Source organism: Amblyomma mixtum, chromosome 3 (assembly GCF_055824585.1).
Source record: "Amblyomma mixtum isolate Tamu chromosome 3, ASM5582458v1, whole genome shotgun sequence".
In the NCBI taxonomy this organism is placed as follows: Eukaryota; Metazoa; Arthropoda; class Arachnida; order Ixodida; family Ixodidae; genus Amblyomma; species Amblyomma mixtum.
Genome location: NC_143014.1, coordinates 43,435,072 through 43,450,292, shown reverse-complemented (window position 1 = coordinate 43,450,292; position 15,221 = coordinate 43,435,072). Strand labels below are relative to the sequence as shown.

Below are 15,221 nucleotides of genomic sequence, written 5' to 3'. Positions count from 1 at the left end.
TGATACGATATTACGATTAACATAACCTATGTAACCGCAGCTTCACGTACCGGATCGCGCGCTTTTGCCTTTCATTGCCATGTTTCAGGTTAATTTCCAACCCGCTTCTAAGACAAATTGAATGCGATGCAGTTAAGTCTGGCTGTCAAAAATGCGAGACGTTGAAAAGCAACTAACGGACGAACAACAGTACTGCAATTTATCATGACAACTGTAGGAATACAAATAAATGCAGTTGTTTTGAAACAGCAAAGTTGCCGGGCTTTGCTAAGGTAAGGTTTACCGTTTGAATGCAATGTGCCACTTGTGTCCACTGATATAAAAGTGTCGTGCACTGAACAATATACAAAATATTTATTCATATGGTCTCACGGCAGTTGAAAACAAAGAAAAAACACTGGCTGAAATAATTAGTGCAGCAGTAGTGTCATGACTAGGATGCTGAAGGTAACAAAACACACAACGTTTGCATGAACAATATAACAAGACATCCAATAATCTTTGCAGCTACTGCTTTGGCACAATATTCGCATCATAGAAAGTAGGTCGAAAATTTTCAAGTCCTGGATGGCACAATAACCACCTTGTAGTTGTTATCTTGCAGAGCATACAACACAAAGATTGTCCTCTTAATCTCAAATATAAGGCTGTACACTTTTTCTGTCAGCAAAAGCAATTGTTTCTTATACCTAGGGTGCTTTTCCACAAGGACGGTCACAGTGCTTTCATAGCTGCGGCCATCAGCTTCCATGTTAAGAAGTGCAACAGACGACCGCAGTACATCCCCAGTCAGCTCAACTGCTATGACATCCAACACAGGAACCCTTCCCAGGTGCCCTTGAGCCAGTGGTGCCAACTGAGTTGCAATCTGAGATTCGTACCTTCGTTTGTTGCTTGTGGACAATTTCTCAACAACACTAAACACAATTCGCAATGTGGGACCACTGGAATTAAATTCCTGTTTTGGCGACTCGGTCTGGGGTGCTCTATCAAAAAACTCGCACAATTCAGACACAGAAACTCTTTTTTCAGTGAAGCGGTCCTTCTCAAGACTACGCAGTCTGACATAACCAGGTTCAAGTTCCTTTAGCAAGGCAAGATGTGGGACAAAGTTTTCCTTACAAAAGTATGCAGCCTCTTCAACACCATCTTGAGGTGCCATGACTGCTGGAACATCCATGTTCCACAATCTCACTAAAAGTGCGAGCTGTTGATCTCGCATTGCAATGGACATGTCACCAATATTCCCAAGAACACATTCCACCAAGGATGGCGTCTCGCCATCTTCTGCCAATGCTTGTACGATTTTCTCAACAGAAAAGCTGATTCCCGCAGCAGCCAAGTCCCGTTTTGCACCAGCCACAGCAAAGGAAGCCACCAGTTTATCATAACGACCTCCCACTGCCAACAAATCCCGACCTTGATGGCGTGTTTTTCTGTGCGACTGGCAGGCAATTTCAAAAACAATGCCAGAATACATGCGCTCATCGCAAACAAGACAAGGCACAATTGTCACTGGTAGCTGGATTGCCAGGGCAGAGGATGACTGTAGCACTGCCTCAAGGTCATACAGAGCTTGTCTGGCAAGTGCAGCTGCAGGACCCTTCTGCCGTACCACAAACCGGTACATAGAAGACACTTTCGCGAAATTGTCTTCAACTTCATAAAACTGGGTAAGGAGTGCCACAGCCTGATCCCCTAGATTTGCTGCATCAAGTCCCTGCTGAAGTTGTGCTTTGGATGAAGACTGCACCGTACGCAAAGACGCAAGTACTTGGGACCATTTGCTTTCAGATACTCCACAATGCATCAAGAGTGAATGCAAAAGGCCTGTGTGACCTATACGTATGCTATAGCCCCGGGCTTGCAGCTGTGGAAACTCAGCTACTACCTCACTTCCTATGTGAAGCAGTTCTGCGCAGTGAGTCAAGGCACTTTGATGGTTGGAACAAATGATGTCAAATGCACATTCATGCAGTTCTCTTGGGTGGCAACCAAACACTTTCCGTGAACGATACACTTTTTCAATAGCGTAACGCCGCAGTGACACTGCATCACTTCGTCTCGCTATGTAACGAGCAAATGGAACCCTCATGTTGTGTGGAAGCGCCACTATCAATCCTCCATGGTCCATGAAGTGAACCTTGTTGTCATCATCCTCACTGCCTGGGCATTTTGGAAGCATCGTTGGAATGACTACGGGCATACCACCGTGCCTCACAAGAACATGCTCCAAAGACATCTTCACGTGCCGGAAAAGCAATGCTGACTGAGGCAATGGATTACCCTTGCGCATGTCGACATCGTAGGCATAGTCTTGAACAACAGTAGGCTCCTGCTGGAACAGGGCATTGACCAGATGCTTGTAGGCTTTACTCTGTGGGTTGGAGACAGTGTGGTTGAGCACCTCAGTCACTTGAGCTTCCTGCAAGTGTGGTGGGGGTAGCTGAGGTGAAGCAAGTAGCTCTGCCGCGCTGGGTCTCTGCGATGGGTCATGATGCAGCAGCCAACGTATTAGGCTCACTTGCTGGCTGCTGAGGAGGTCGCTGGCCTCACTTGGAAGAGTGATGCTAGGAAGCCTCAGGTTTGCCAAGAGTTTAACCCGTTCCATGGCAGTGCTAAGAGCAGGCCAGCACATTTCAAAGAGGATAATGCCTAGGCTGTAAATGTCTACTTTCTGGTTGTACACAACACGGCCTCCAGTGGACACAAAAAGCTCGGGTGCTGTGTACAGTGTTGTACCTACGCGCCCTGTTAGGCTGCCAGACGCGGGCTGATCAATGTGCTCTGGTGCCTCAGATGTTTCCACTCTTGATAGCAAGGCTGTGGTTGCCAGTCCAAAGTCACCAATCTTCACGTGATCTCCCGAGTCAAGAAAGATATTGACAGGCTTGAGGTCTCGATGTATCATGCCTTGCTGATGGATATGCGCCAAGCCCTCTATGACTTCTCTGAAGAGGCGCCACATTCTGCTTGGCTCCCTATGAAGGCCGTTGTCAATAACTGTGCGCAATGTGCTCTTTTCACAAAATTCCATCTGGATGAACATAAATTGTCGTGCCTGTACTACAGCTGCTGGCTCTTCTGACACCTCAGATTCCTCTTTTCCACTACCTTCAAAGACGATATTGTCACTTGACGAAGACTCACCAAAAGCACAACCAAACATATTGTCAGATGAACTTGAATCGTCAGCATTGACATCTGGCAAGCTCCAGCCAAGTGAGGTGCCGTTAGGTGACTCTGTGCTCACACCAGAGGATGCCAGTGTTTCAGGCACTTGCTCCTGTGTTGTGACTTCAATCCAAGAGTTGTAGTAGCGTACAACATTCTCATGGTTAAGCCTTGACAGCAGTTTGACTTCTCTCAATATTTTTCGATTAAGCACTTTGCTAGATGGATTGAGTTGAATGCGCTTGATGGCATACACACAACGGTCAAGCTTGTTGCGCACTTTAAAGACATCTCCAAAGCCACCTCTCCCCAACCACCGAAGCACTTCAAATTCGCCCTGGAGGCGTGAGTGACCTGCAGAGCTCAGTGGGCAAGTGCCAGATTCATCCGGTCCCTCGTCATCAAGCGGCTCGTCTTCCATGCTAGGGCCTCTTTCCATGAGAAAAGGATGACTTAAAAGTTGCTCACATGACCAGCGGTCCTGTTCTTGCTCAGCCAAGCAGTGTTCAAGAAAATCTCGAGCATCCAGGGACAAATTGCTTGGTATATCTGTGCTAGCTGCATGCTCTCCACGAAGCAAAGACAGAAGCACTTTTCCAAGCTGCAAAATGTCATTCTTCTTTTTAGATTTGCTGGTGGGCCCTGAATCATAGCATGGAGGCAGGCACAAATCTACAATTTTCTTAGGAATGCTGAAGTCTGCCACTTTTACAACACCAGAACAGTCAACAAAAATACTAGACTCTCTGAGATCTTTGTGCACAACTGAGTTGAAGTGGAGAAATTGCAGTGCCTGAAGGATGCCCGCAGTATAGTTCCGCAAGAGTGCCACATCAAGTGGAATGCCTTGAGCTATAAAGGAACTCAGCGGGCAGCCTTTTACAAATTCCTGTAGTATGTAAAAGGCTCGTTTTTCAGGAACATACAAGCTACCTAAGTAGTGGACTAGGTTTGCGTGCTTTAGTTTCATGAGCGTTTGCAGTTCCTGTTCAACAGTCGCCACATGATAGTCTGTTTTCAGCGTCCACTGCACAATACAAACAAGCTCTCCTGTGGCGGAGTCGAAGCCGCCAAATGTGCTGTGTCCACGTTCACTGTGACCAAGGCAGCTGCACTTTTGTATCGCGCGCTCTCCAGTCTTGGAAGAGAAATTGAGCAGCTCAGGTTTGCGGGCGCAGCAGTTACGCTCTTTCCCCTCCGCAATTTTCGAATCCGTGCGCCGCCTCCTCGCCTCTACCTTCATCTCCTGCTGATGCCGCATGATCTCGAGCTCAAACGCCTGCCTCTGCTTTTCCTCTTCCAGCCGCTGTTGGTTCAGCTGCTGCTGCTGCTCACGCGCTTTCTCCGCCTCTTGCTTTTCCCTATTTTTAAGCATTTCGTCGTAAAAAGAGCCACATTCGGGTGTGTTGTGCTGCCGAAGAAACCACTGCACGTGTTGAGCAAGCTCGAGAACCATGACTTCCCCGACAAGCCGCTTGGTCAACTCTAGCAACTCCTTTCGAAGTTCCACCAGGGCTTGTTTCGACAGTCCCTTTTGGTTGCAGACGTCTACATACGGCACGTCATTCGGATACTGGCTGCTGCACCTGACGTGAAGGTCCACCTGCACATGCGCTTGGAACGGTGTCATGCTCTGCTGGGGCCTCAGAGTGAGCAGAAGCTCCGGTGGACGCCACGTTTTCCACTTGTCTTTCTTCCGCAGGTCTTTCACGTCGTTAGGAAACATTGACTGCAGTACCTTCATCTCATTTTCCTGCCGTTCTTTCAGGTCCTCCTCTTCCATCTTAAGCGGCTAGGGCTTGATATTACTTTGCCTCGGTTGTCTGGAGGCATCTAACAAGCCAGTCATGTTTTCCAGGGCTCTGAGCACGCAAATAAAGGGCTGATGCACCGTATACCAGTCACACACCGACACGCAATGCAGCTGGAGATAAAAACGAACTTTTCAAAACCACCACATGCATTAGAGAACCACTTGCTTCGCTATATAAGCCCGATCACTGTTTTCACGTCTAGGCTCACGTGACACTCACGTGCCGTTTTGCCAATGGCGCGGGAACTTTAAAAGATGCAAAGAAAGGAAATCGCCAGTTCGTGAGTCTGTCTGTTTGTTTGTTTGCGTGTTCGGGAGTGAAATGTAAAAAAAAAAAAAAGTTGGCATGAGCGCAAGAGCTGCTTGTCTCTCTCATTTTTTCTTCCCGCGAAAATTACTTGTAGATTCCGACGCTATTCTTTATGCCAGCACATTGTCAAGTTATCCAGTGACCACGCGTAAACTTTCTAACTATTATCACTGGCCGTTTCTGAAGCGCTTAGGGGGTTTATTTATAGTGAAACTCCATAGTAGAAATTTTACGCGTCATTAATGTCAGGAATTTTTGCTCATGTTCTTGGTTACGCACTCTTTATTCCCATTTGTTTGCCTACGTTTATAAGTTATATGCATGTTTCTTTCATTTTTCAGTGTGACTGTTGTAAAATGATTTGGACCGCTTTGTGGGAAGACCAGGTCTTAAAATATATTATGCATGCGTCCCCGAGTTGTCAAAGCACTGCGAACCAGAATTCTTTACGGGCACCATGCAATGCCCAGGCGTCGTTGCAATTTGTCCACTTCTCTACTCAAAACTGTTGCTGACAGGCGCTTCGGTCATGACAAATCGAGAGAACTACACAATCAGAGCCGCGTGCCTGATAGCGTTCTTTCTTCGCCTATAGGTTAGTTAACAGATGCCCAATTCGCATCAAATACACATTATGCAGTCGGCAGCCATGTTGCGCTCACAACGAAATTTCTTGTGGTAGTACTAATCTCTGAAATAGTTAGCAATAACTCTTCGAGTAATGACTCTTGGGTCATAATTTGAACAAAAAAACTAATCGTATTCGTCTTTTGTAAATGCCGAGTGTAATTGTTCCTGCTCTTTTTTTTTTCTTTGCGTGTTTATAGACGCGAGTCGTAAAGAGTAAGAGTCGGTGACTGCGGGGCGCTTGGCTCAATGGCCTCGTCGAAGCGACCGCTTATTCTGGCGGCTCAGTGAGATCACACGGTTCCCGATAAGGATAAGCACCGGGCGCAAGCCAAGGTATAACAATACGTCACCTGCAATTTCGGCTTGCAGCGTCGACGTGTGCAGTGGTCGCGCGCCCTGGCCAAGAATTTGCGCCTGCCACTCTCCACCCTTTTGAGTCACTGGAAAAAATTTATCCAGTGATTCAACCTCCCCTATCCCCTCCTTCCCTTGCTTTTATGTTTGAAATATTAGATAATTGCATGGTCCTGCTGCTAGTGCTTCGGCTGCTGCCATAATAGTTGAGTTCGTTCATTTTCTGAGGTGTTTACTGCGGCAGGCTATGTCCTACCGCGGAACAGAACATGTGATACGTGTGTTTGTTTTTTTCAGCGCAGAAAAGGCGACCGCATGGAACATAACGTGGTGAAAAAAAAAAAATTAAAACAGACAAACACGAAAATTGCGATCGACGGAACAGCGCAGAAGGTTTTTGAAGTTAACAGCGCTGTCTGAGACACACACACAGAGGACGAAGAATGAGGACGAACACAGCGCAACTGAAGGATTTATTTCCGCGACATCGGGTATAAATACGCACATGACGGGAAAATGATTTTTTCGATGTCGCGGAAATAAATCCTTCAGTTGCGCTGTGTTCGTCCTCATTCTTCGTCCTCTGTGTGTGTGTATCAGACTGCGCTGTTAACTTCAAGAGTCTTCGTAACCGACTACCCGCCAAAACGTTTTAGCGCAGAAGGGGCACGGACGTCCATCCTGGAAAATTAAATTTTAAAGGAAGGTCTAGAGCCTTATATTTTGAAAACTCGTAAGTTGCGGTTGCATAAACGAACAGCCCAGCTTCAGTATATGGCTAATTTGTGAGGTTGATTTGGTTTCGATTTTGCATTGTTTAATTTCCCAAAGCGCCCGAAGTAACTCATGCTATGAGCGACGCCGTAGTTGAGTGCTACGGATAATTTAGACCAGCTGGGGTTCTTTAACGTGATATAACCTCGCACAGTACATGGATCTATTTCGCCTCCACCGAAATCCGACCGCCGCGGCTCGGATCGAACCCGCGCCCTTCGAATCAGCAGCCAAGTGAGCCACCGCGGCGGCTAAATTTGTGAGGTTGAGAAAAGAAAAGCAGAGGAAGACACTTGATTGCATGAGGTGAAAACAGTCAAAAATGCGTTGATTCCATTCGCCGTGAGAACAACGGCTTTCGTCCTTACGCGGATTTAAGCATGAAATTATTTTAGTTGCCGTTCTAGGCAAACATCGCCCGCAAACTGCGGCGAACCCGAGGCCAAACACGAAGCCGAACGTGACTGAAATCTTCCGATCTTTTCGATCCGATTGGTATCCGCAGCGGAAAACAACTTCAGTCCCAAGTGGGATTCGAAACACCACAAACGCAAACAAAGCAGGGTTCCCGATGCCTTACACCACTGGGCCATGGTTGCAAGTGTTGTGTTGTTGTTGCGACTGAGAGAAGGATGAAAAGGAAAGTGCACGGGCCTGCCGACTGGCTCGAGCCGAGCCACCACCGCTGCCACATGCAGATAGAGGAGAGTTCTCTTGTTTTGCGTTTTATAACTAGTTGTCTCGTGCTACTGCTGTAATTCGTCCTTGGCTTTCGTCCGTTCGTTTTGCGCTTTAAAATTCACTCCACGCTTTTGAGCTGGGAGAGAACAGGATGATGGCGACAACTCTTCCAGCCTCGAAAGCAGTCAGGGACGTCATGCGCGCTGCCCAATAACGAGTGAAAGCTAGCGGGTGGAGGCGGCGGCCCGCCAAAGGATCCTAGTGGGACTACCGTATATGTATGAGGCCATTGGGAATATACTACGCCTTTCCTGCAGTGCATTTCGTGTTCATATCCTCTGTCGACGACGAGATAGACAACAATTTGTTTTTAAAGCTTGGTTCAAGCTGTACGGTGCACGTCCTCTCCGCGTGCAGGCCACGGGCGCATGAAATCCGCGCTGAAACGAAACCTTTAGCCAGAGAGCCGGCATTAGCGCTGCTCTGGCGCTGGGAACAAAAGGATGACGATGCCCTTAGCGAAATGGGGACAAGACCATTCTAGGATCGGAGGGCCAATCCTGCCAGATGATGAAGCCAACGGCTAGTCCATTTGGCGTGAACGAACAGTTCTTGTTTATTACTCGGTGCAAAAGAGACGCCCCTACAGGAGCCGCATATTTATCACCACTGCATGCTGCTGCACTGCTGGCCTAGACTTCTCTCTGGCTGCAGCGTTCTTTTGATGAATTGGGAAAGCGAGGCGTCCCAGTGCTCGATGTTCGAGAATGTCCCTTAGTCGTCAGGTACGGGTGTTTGCAAGAAAAGCTTTCAGTGATACCGGATTTTACAGCCATGGAGGAGAGGTGAGCGCCCTTCGAGTGTCTGGAGACGGCGGCTGAGGTAAGGGTACATACAGGCGCGCTTCTCGCACATTCGCACGAATGTGCATTTCGACGTATTCCCAAGCAACCACCGATATCCTTCGGACGGCCGACAGAGGTCTGTTTCGGATGTTCTGTACGTCCGCTGAATATCCGCGAACAGCCGGTAGACGTCCGTCGGCCGTCCGAAAGGTGGCCAAAGGTATACGGTATGGGGTCACCCGCGAGCAGCCGGCCGGGAAGGCGCGCTTCCGTGCCAGCTATGCGCGGGCGTTCTCGTGTCCCCAACCCGTGGCGCAAAGTCACAGCCACGGCGGGTTCGGACGAAGTAGGCAACGAACAGAGTACGCTAGGAAACCGTTTATTTACCTAGCGCAAGGCAAAACACACTGCGGAAGAATGTTCTATCCGATAATAGATGGTTCAGCAGCTTACCAAGTCGTCGTCGACTGGCGTTGGATAATCCGGGAGGGCGCGGGCAGGACTGGGGTCGGCAGGGCAGAGCGGCAGTAGCACCGCGGCGAGAAGAGAGGGCGAGTCCCTCGTTCCCGCGCGAACTTCGCCTTTTCACCCCTACGACATTGCACCCCCTTGAGCAACCGGTTGCAACCAAGAGGGGTCGTTCACCCCGTTCCTAAGACTCCAGAGCGTAGGCGTGACGTCACGTCCAAGCTGGGGGGTGAGGAGAGTGGCCGCGTGGCCCCCCTCTCCCCACGCCCGGCGGCGGCGCTTCGTCGCGTGACTCAGCGCGGGGCGGCGAGGGATATTTGTATATCCCACAACGGTTCGCCCGCCGACGGACGTCCAGTTGAGTACGTCCATTGGCGGATCTTCCTCGAATATTCGCATATATGGTGCATGCGTGCTTTTTTCACTCCGCGCGATGCAATAAAACCAAGAACAATTTGATGCATAGCACGCATATTTTATTGTGGCTGATGATACATCAGCAGAGCAATGGGTTATATTAGGAAAATTTCTTAAATGTGACTCTTCAATTGTGGCAAGCTTGGGACACACATCCGTAATCTTCCCACCCACAGGATTTCTGAAATAAAAAGAACGCGGCAAACATCAGTCATGTGAAATAAATGGCACAATGCAGCAGCCCAAGTTAAAAACACTGGAACCAATTAATAGAAGTGCTGCAAGTATAACAGACAATGCACTTTAACAAACACCTCAATAAGTATAAGGCAGTAACAGCTCTCACTTTTCCACACCATATTTGACAATGTATCTGTTCTTTATTTATTCTCATGGGCCTTAGGGCACTAACCTGCGCAGCACTGTACGCGACTGTGCACAGAAAGCCGCAAAGCTTCCGTTGCGAACCGCTGCGAACTACACGTGCTTCCTATGGTCTGCCTTTCGCGCGTTGTCACTCTTTATATAGGCACAGTGAACCTGGCGATGCCCTAAAAATTAACAAGATGCTAAAATACTCCGGCCCGCAACTTTGAAGAGGAGTGGGAATTAGCCGCGCGAGTTGAGGGCTCCCGCAGCTGTGTGATGTAGGCTCCCGAAAGTGTGAGAACAGCACACACTTGTGGAAGCCATCTCCTCGCGCTTACTGCTCCCACTGTCCTGTGAACGAATGTTATACGAGCATGCATTGTCCTAGAAGCAAGTTCCAAGAAGTGTACTGGATACATACCTTGGTAGGCAATCCCATGCGCACTAAGCCTTCTTTAAACCAAGGTCGACGCAGTACGGGATTCCGGTGTTCCACAAGAGCTTCAGGCGCTTCCCGTATCTTTCGAATTGATTAAGTTACATGCTACTTTCGTCCACAGACCGAACAAAGCCACACATTATAATAACAGAGCTATAAAGCTCTGCGCGACAGCTAGTACACTATAATATCAACAACAGCGCAGCGCTACGGAGCCGTACTGATGGATTGGATTGGACTGACCGCAAACTGACATCTATGATGATGGTGATAGCAGAATGCACGGGAGTTTTGATACTTACGAATGGTTTCAATGGCAAGTTTAGCTAGCAAAACGGTGGACATGTCGCACAACTCCACTAATTTGGAGAAGTTTTATAAATATAAAACTAGTCATTAGTTCTTGCAAAATTCTGCAGCACCTGCTTCTCCTCTTAGATAAATTTAGCTCGTTGGCGGCTCTTGCACTGCAGGTAGGAGTGGAATCGTACCAATTTACAAACACCTTCGCGTCAAACCCTCCAACTGATGTAAATAAAACAGTATACATACACGAAAGACGCGAATTTCCTGTGAAATAAAAAACGTCCATACTCATGGCCTGGGAAAATACTCAGCCTTACATCCTTCGGACGTACACCTCGTCTCTCATGCGGATATACAAAAGTGGACACTGTCCGTACGTCCGGCTGATGTACGAATACGGATATCCGAAATCGGATTGCGTTCGTACGTCCGATGGACGTCCGATCTCGGCAAAGGACGTTCGGATCTAGTTCGTACGTCCGACGGATATCTGTGGTTGCTTGGGTTCGTATGAAAGAGTTGCCGCCATTAATAGAATGACAGGTGCTGGTTAAGCTTGAGGAGTACTTTTTCTCGGTCATGAGCAGACTGGGTATCTTGTGCAGCAGCAGGCGTGACTGTAATTCGTTAATCAGAGCAGGTTTAATAGCTTTATGCAGGGCGTTTCCCCAAAGGCTGTCAGCGATTTCTAAAAATAGGCTTTTTGAGTTAGGCGAGCGCTTTTTTCGGCATAGCCTTGTCAGCTGTCTAATTCGGAGGCGATAAAGAACAATTTCGCAAAAGCGCCCCCTGGATTGCAGGTTCTCCATAGCACTGGCTTAACTCTATGACTTTATTTTTTTTTATTCTTGTCTCACGCAGGTTTCCAAGGGGTATGAATATTAGTATTTAGAAGTGTGAGGTACTGGTAAAGGAGTGGGATTTGCTCATCGGGGATGGCTTCTAAATTACGCTCATTATCGGTTTATGGGACGGCTACATGCTCGGAATTGAGGAGAAATGAGGTGCCATTGCAGTCCGGTACTTCAGAACATGTTACTGCAGTATAGTTCCTTCGTACTTTACATTTGTATCGCTTTTTTAAATGAAAAACTGAAAGAAAATTAAATGAAGCAAATGTCGATGCGTATAAATATTCTTGTCGAATAGTCTTCAAACCGAAGGGGTATTTGATATCGACTATGGGTTGGAGGAGATGCGCCAACTGAACCTCAACAAGCAGCATAGAAAAGGGGCTTGGCTAGCGCGGTATTCTTTGAGTGTAGGCCAAGGCACAATGTGCGTCAGGATTTGATTTGAAAGCGCAGCCATGCGAATACTGGAATACTCTGGTGGCAGGTTTAATAGGAAAAGTACTACACTGCCGTTAAAGGTTTAATTATTTCCTTGAGAAATCAGTGAAATCACCGTTGCCGTACCATGTGACACTGCTTAGCGTTGTTGTGTGTTGTTCGATGTTAATGTATTGTTAATAGTGTTATTGTCTATTTATTTTGAGGTCTTGATCATAGAATACTCGCAAAGGGGCACGGCCTAATATTGCAATGGTCGCCGGGGTAAGGCAACTTTTATTTATTTATTTATTCCGATACCCACGGCGCCTTTGGGGCATTATTGTAGGGGGAATATACGGGCAAAATTACGTTTTCATACAGATGACACACTATATATAAAGGAAAAAAAAGCAAGTAAAAATACAGTACAACGCATACTAATTTGAGAACAAAACGAAAAGGGGGAGTAAAAAACACACACCTCTGCAAACGCCCATGCGAAAAGGCCCGCCTGACGTGCCCGCAATGACGATCAGCGCTTATCATCTCAATCTTGAGTATTGACACCTGTGAGGCCACGTTGGTCTTGTGGAATTCGGGGAATTTCGTGAACTCTCTTAACATTCCGTGCATGACCCAGGTCTGAAGCTCCTGTCTGGCGCGCGGCAACCCTCTTGTGTCGTCTGTGGCTCGGCGTTGACAACCGTGCCGATGACGCCTGCAGATGATGTGCCGAGACGACCGCGCATGAACTATGTGAGCGCCCTGGATTCTGCCACATACCCACAAATTCTGGACGAAAGCATTTTTGATCGAAAAAAGAGTTTATGAACTCAATTTTTTTATATGGTTAAGATTTCATTATAGCAATCAATACATCCGCAGGTCTCCTGTTGGCAGGCTTGAATTTATTTTGCTATTAACGTTTTTGCTGTCGTCAGAAGCGTTCCCATTGGTTTTCTATGGCACTCTTAACTGCTCGATGCGAGCGATGGAAAAACTGTAAAAGAAAGGTTGTGCTACACATCGGAATAATGGACCACTACCTTCAATATTTCTATAACAGTACCTTACAATTTTTGTCCGAGAAGGCTGGACACGTGCCACGCGCTGTGCCGTCTCGACAGCGGTCGTCGACCCGTGAGGCTTCTCGTGGTCTGGCCCGCTTCTAGAGCCTGTGACTGCCGCTCGCTTCCTCGCGCCCATTGCTGTGTCGGTGAGGTTTTTCAAAGTTTACAGTCGTCTACTGACGGCGTAGTATATTGCAGTCGAAAACTTACTGCCGCCACCTCTGACCAAAGAACGCCATCCAGGTCTGCGATCTGTCCAATCAGAACGCTGCATAATGACAATGTGTCGACTCGGGCCTTCTTTCAGATAGGCGTGTGCCTGTAGGTCCTCTCGGGGAGAAAGTGATTCCTACTGCAATTTCGGTTATTCTCTTTGCTTTTTGAGTTATACTGTGGAGCCACTACTCGTTCATCGTCACAAACGTGTTGAAAAATTTATCCATTGGAAGGGTTCGTAAAACACCCTCTTGCAAACCGGAAGGTACCGACCTCACCGTTAATTTGCTGCGGTCCGATTCGTTTGCTAGCATGACCTATACTGTACAACATGAGACACCTGTTTGTTGTGCTATACCCTACAAGGGTGACGACTCAAAACGGAGTCTGAAAAGGACTGCCCTATCCTGTCAGGCTCTCGTCCCGATTTCCCCGCTCTCTATGCAAGTCTAAAACACTGTCTTGTCTCCTGTCCTGTCCGCTGCCTTAATCCCGTCCCTTCCATCCCCTCCTGGAGCGCCTGACTTCCGTCTCGCGCTAAAGCTCCGAGTGTGTTTTGCGACCGGAGATTGTGAGATGCACATTGGGTGCTTCTTTCTTTAAAGATATTAAAAAAGGACCACAATATTAGCTGGAAGAGCGAGAAACGCGTTACTTGATAAAAGCTGCCTCAAGTGACGAGCCTGCTTGCCACACGGAGTCCTCCGTTCCAGGCCGTTTTGGTGCCTGCACGGTCTTCGTCGCCTCTCCATGAACATTCTTAAAACAGCGCGAACAAGACACGGACGCGGAGAAGAGGCGTACAAACAGCGCTCGTATGTGCATCTCTTCTCTGCATGCGTGTCTTGTTCGCGCTGTTTTATGAACGACCTACCACCAACTCGCCCAAGTTTCTACATTGGCTTTACACGAAGCTGTGTTTTTGAAAAAACTCGGCGCTATAAGTACACGAAAAAAAAAAAAAAGACGAGGAGACGAAGGACAGGCGTCTGTCCTTCGTTTCCTCGTCTTTTGCGTGTGTTTGTAGTGCCCTGCCTTTTTCAAAAACGCACAACCAACTAGCCCGGCAACATACGTGACTGAAACACGAAGCTGTGACATGGCGACCCCTGCAGTGCTGGCTACATGGAGGAAGGAAAGAACTTCCTCCATGGCTGGATATGTCGATGGCGTCTCTGCCGCCGGCCGCTCATAGCACTGGCATCGCCAACCGTTTTGCTACGCCTGATGTCGAACTGGAAGACGCCAACCCCACATCCGACCCCACTTTACCGTTGTTTCTGCAAGAGAGTTGTGAAACTCGGGCCTCTTGGAAGCTTGCAAACGAAAAGCGAAACAAGCTTCAGTTGTTTGAAGGACACGTCGCCGGTATGTTTTTCTGCCATATTTACAAGACGTCACTGACTCGTCCCATTTCTGTCGCGTCCTGGCAGGGTTCCAACTGTACGCGTCGCCTTCCGAACGAAGTGTCAGTGAACTCTATCTCAGCGTCCTGTTTCAGGCGCTGTGGAGAAAGGATCGAACCCTGACTCATACAGCGTTTGAGGCTGAAGCTTTTCCTACTCAATCACGCCAGTGTTTGCATGTTCTGATTGCGTCAGAAAACAAGCAGTACGCACAAGCTCTGTGGAAGCTTAGTAAATATGCGTATACATATGCAAGCTAATTTTCACCCGTGAACACGTTCGGAGCACCCACGTGCACCTGCGACGCTATTAGGCATGATGAGCAGTCTGTTTGACTAGATCCATATACCGGGGCAGGCAGTGGTAGCAGATGGCATTTACCGAGAAGTGCTTATCGTCCACAGACATCGAAATAAGGCTAAAGGATGAGCTATAAGGACGTATGATACGTCGCGACGGCCGTGGGCTCAGATCCACAAGGTTTTCGCTCAGGTTTGTGACTCAAATGCCAGCTGCCTGTTGATTCAGTGCGGTGTCGTGCCGCGATGAACTCATCCGTGTTGTACAGAAGCACCTGACTGTGACTTGACACGCCTGTCACAGCGTTTTTCGGCTTTCATGGCTGCTTTGCGATAATACTGAGGGGAATCCTGGCCCTGATTCTGGACAATTAAA

At 48.0% G+C, this 15,221-nt stretch overlaps 1 protein-coding gene and 1 long non-coding RNA gene across 2 annotated transcripts; both read right to left on the bottom strand.

Moving 5' to 3' along the window:
• Window positions 1–111: 111 nt before the first annotated feature.
• Window positions 112–5,152, bottom strand: Gcn2 (eukaryotic translation initiation factor 2 alpha kinase Gcn2). Its single transcript, XM_089578925.1, has one exon. It carries the CDS (start codon window positions 4,955–4,957, stop codon window positions 557–559), a length of 4,401 nt encoding a protein of 1,466 aa, XP_089435051.1. The 5' UTR covers window positions 4,958–5,152; the 3' UTR covers window positions 112–556.
• A 4,351-nt stretch (window positions 5,153–9,503) lies between these two features.
• Window positions 9,504–10,365, bottom strand: LOC149349948 (uncharacterized). The gene is made up of 2 exons (XR_016289425.1): window positions 10,257–10,365; window positions 9,504–9,647 (listed from the first exon to the last, which is right to left on the bottom strand). It is a non-coding gene; the product is annotated as an uncharacterized LOC149349948 (long non-coding RNA).
• Between the last annotated feature and the right edge of the window lie 4,856 nt (window positions 10,366–15,221).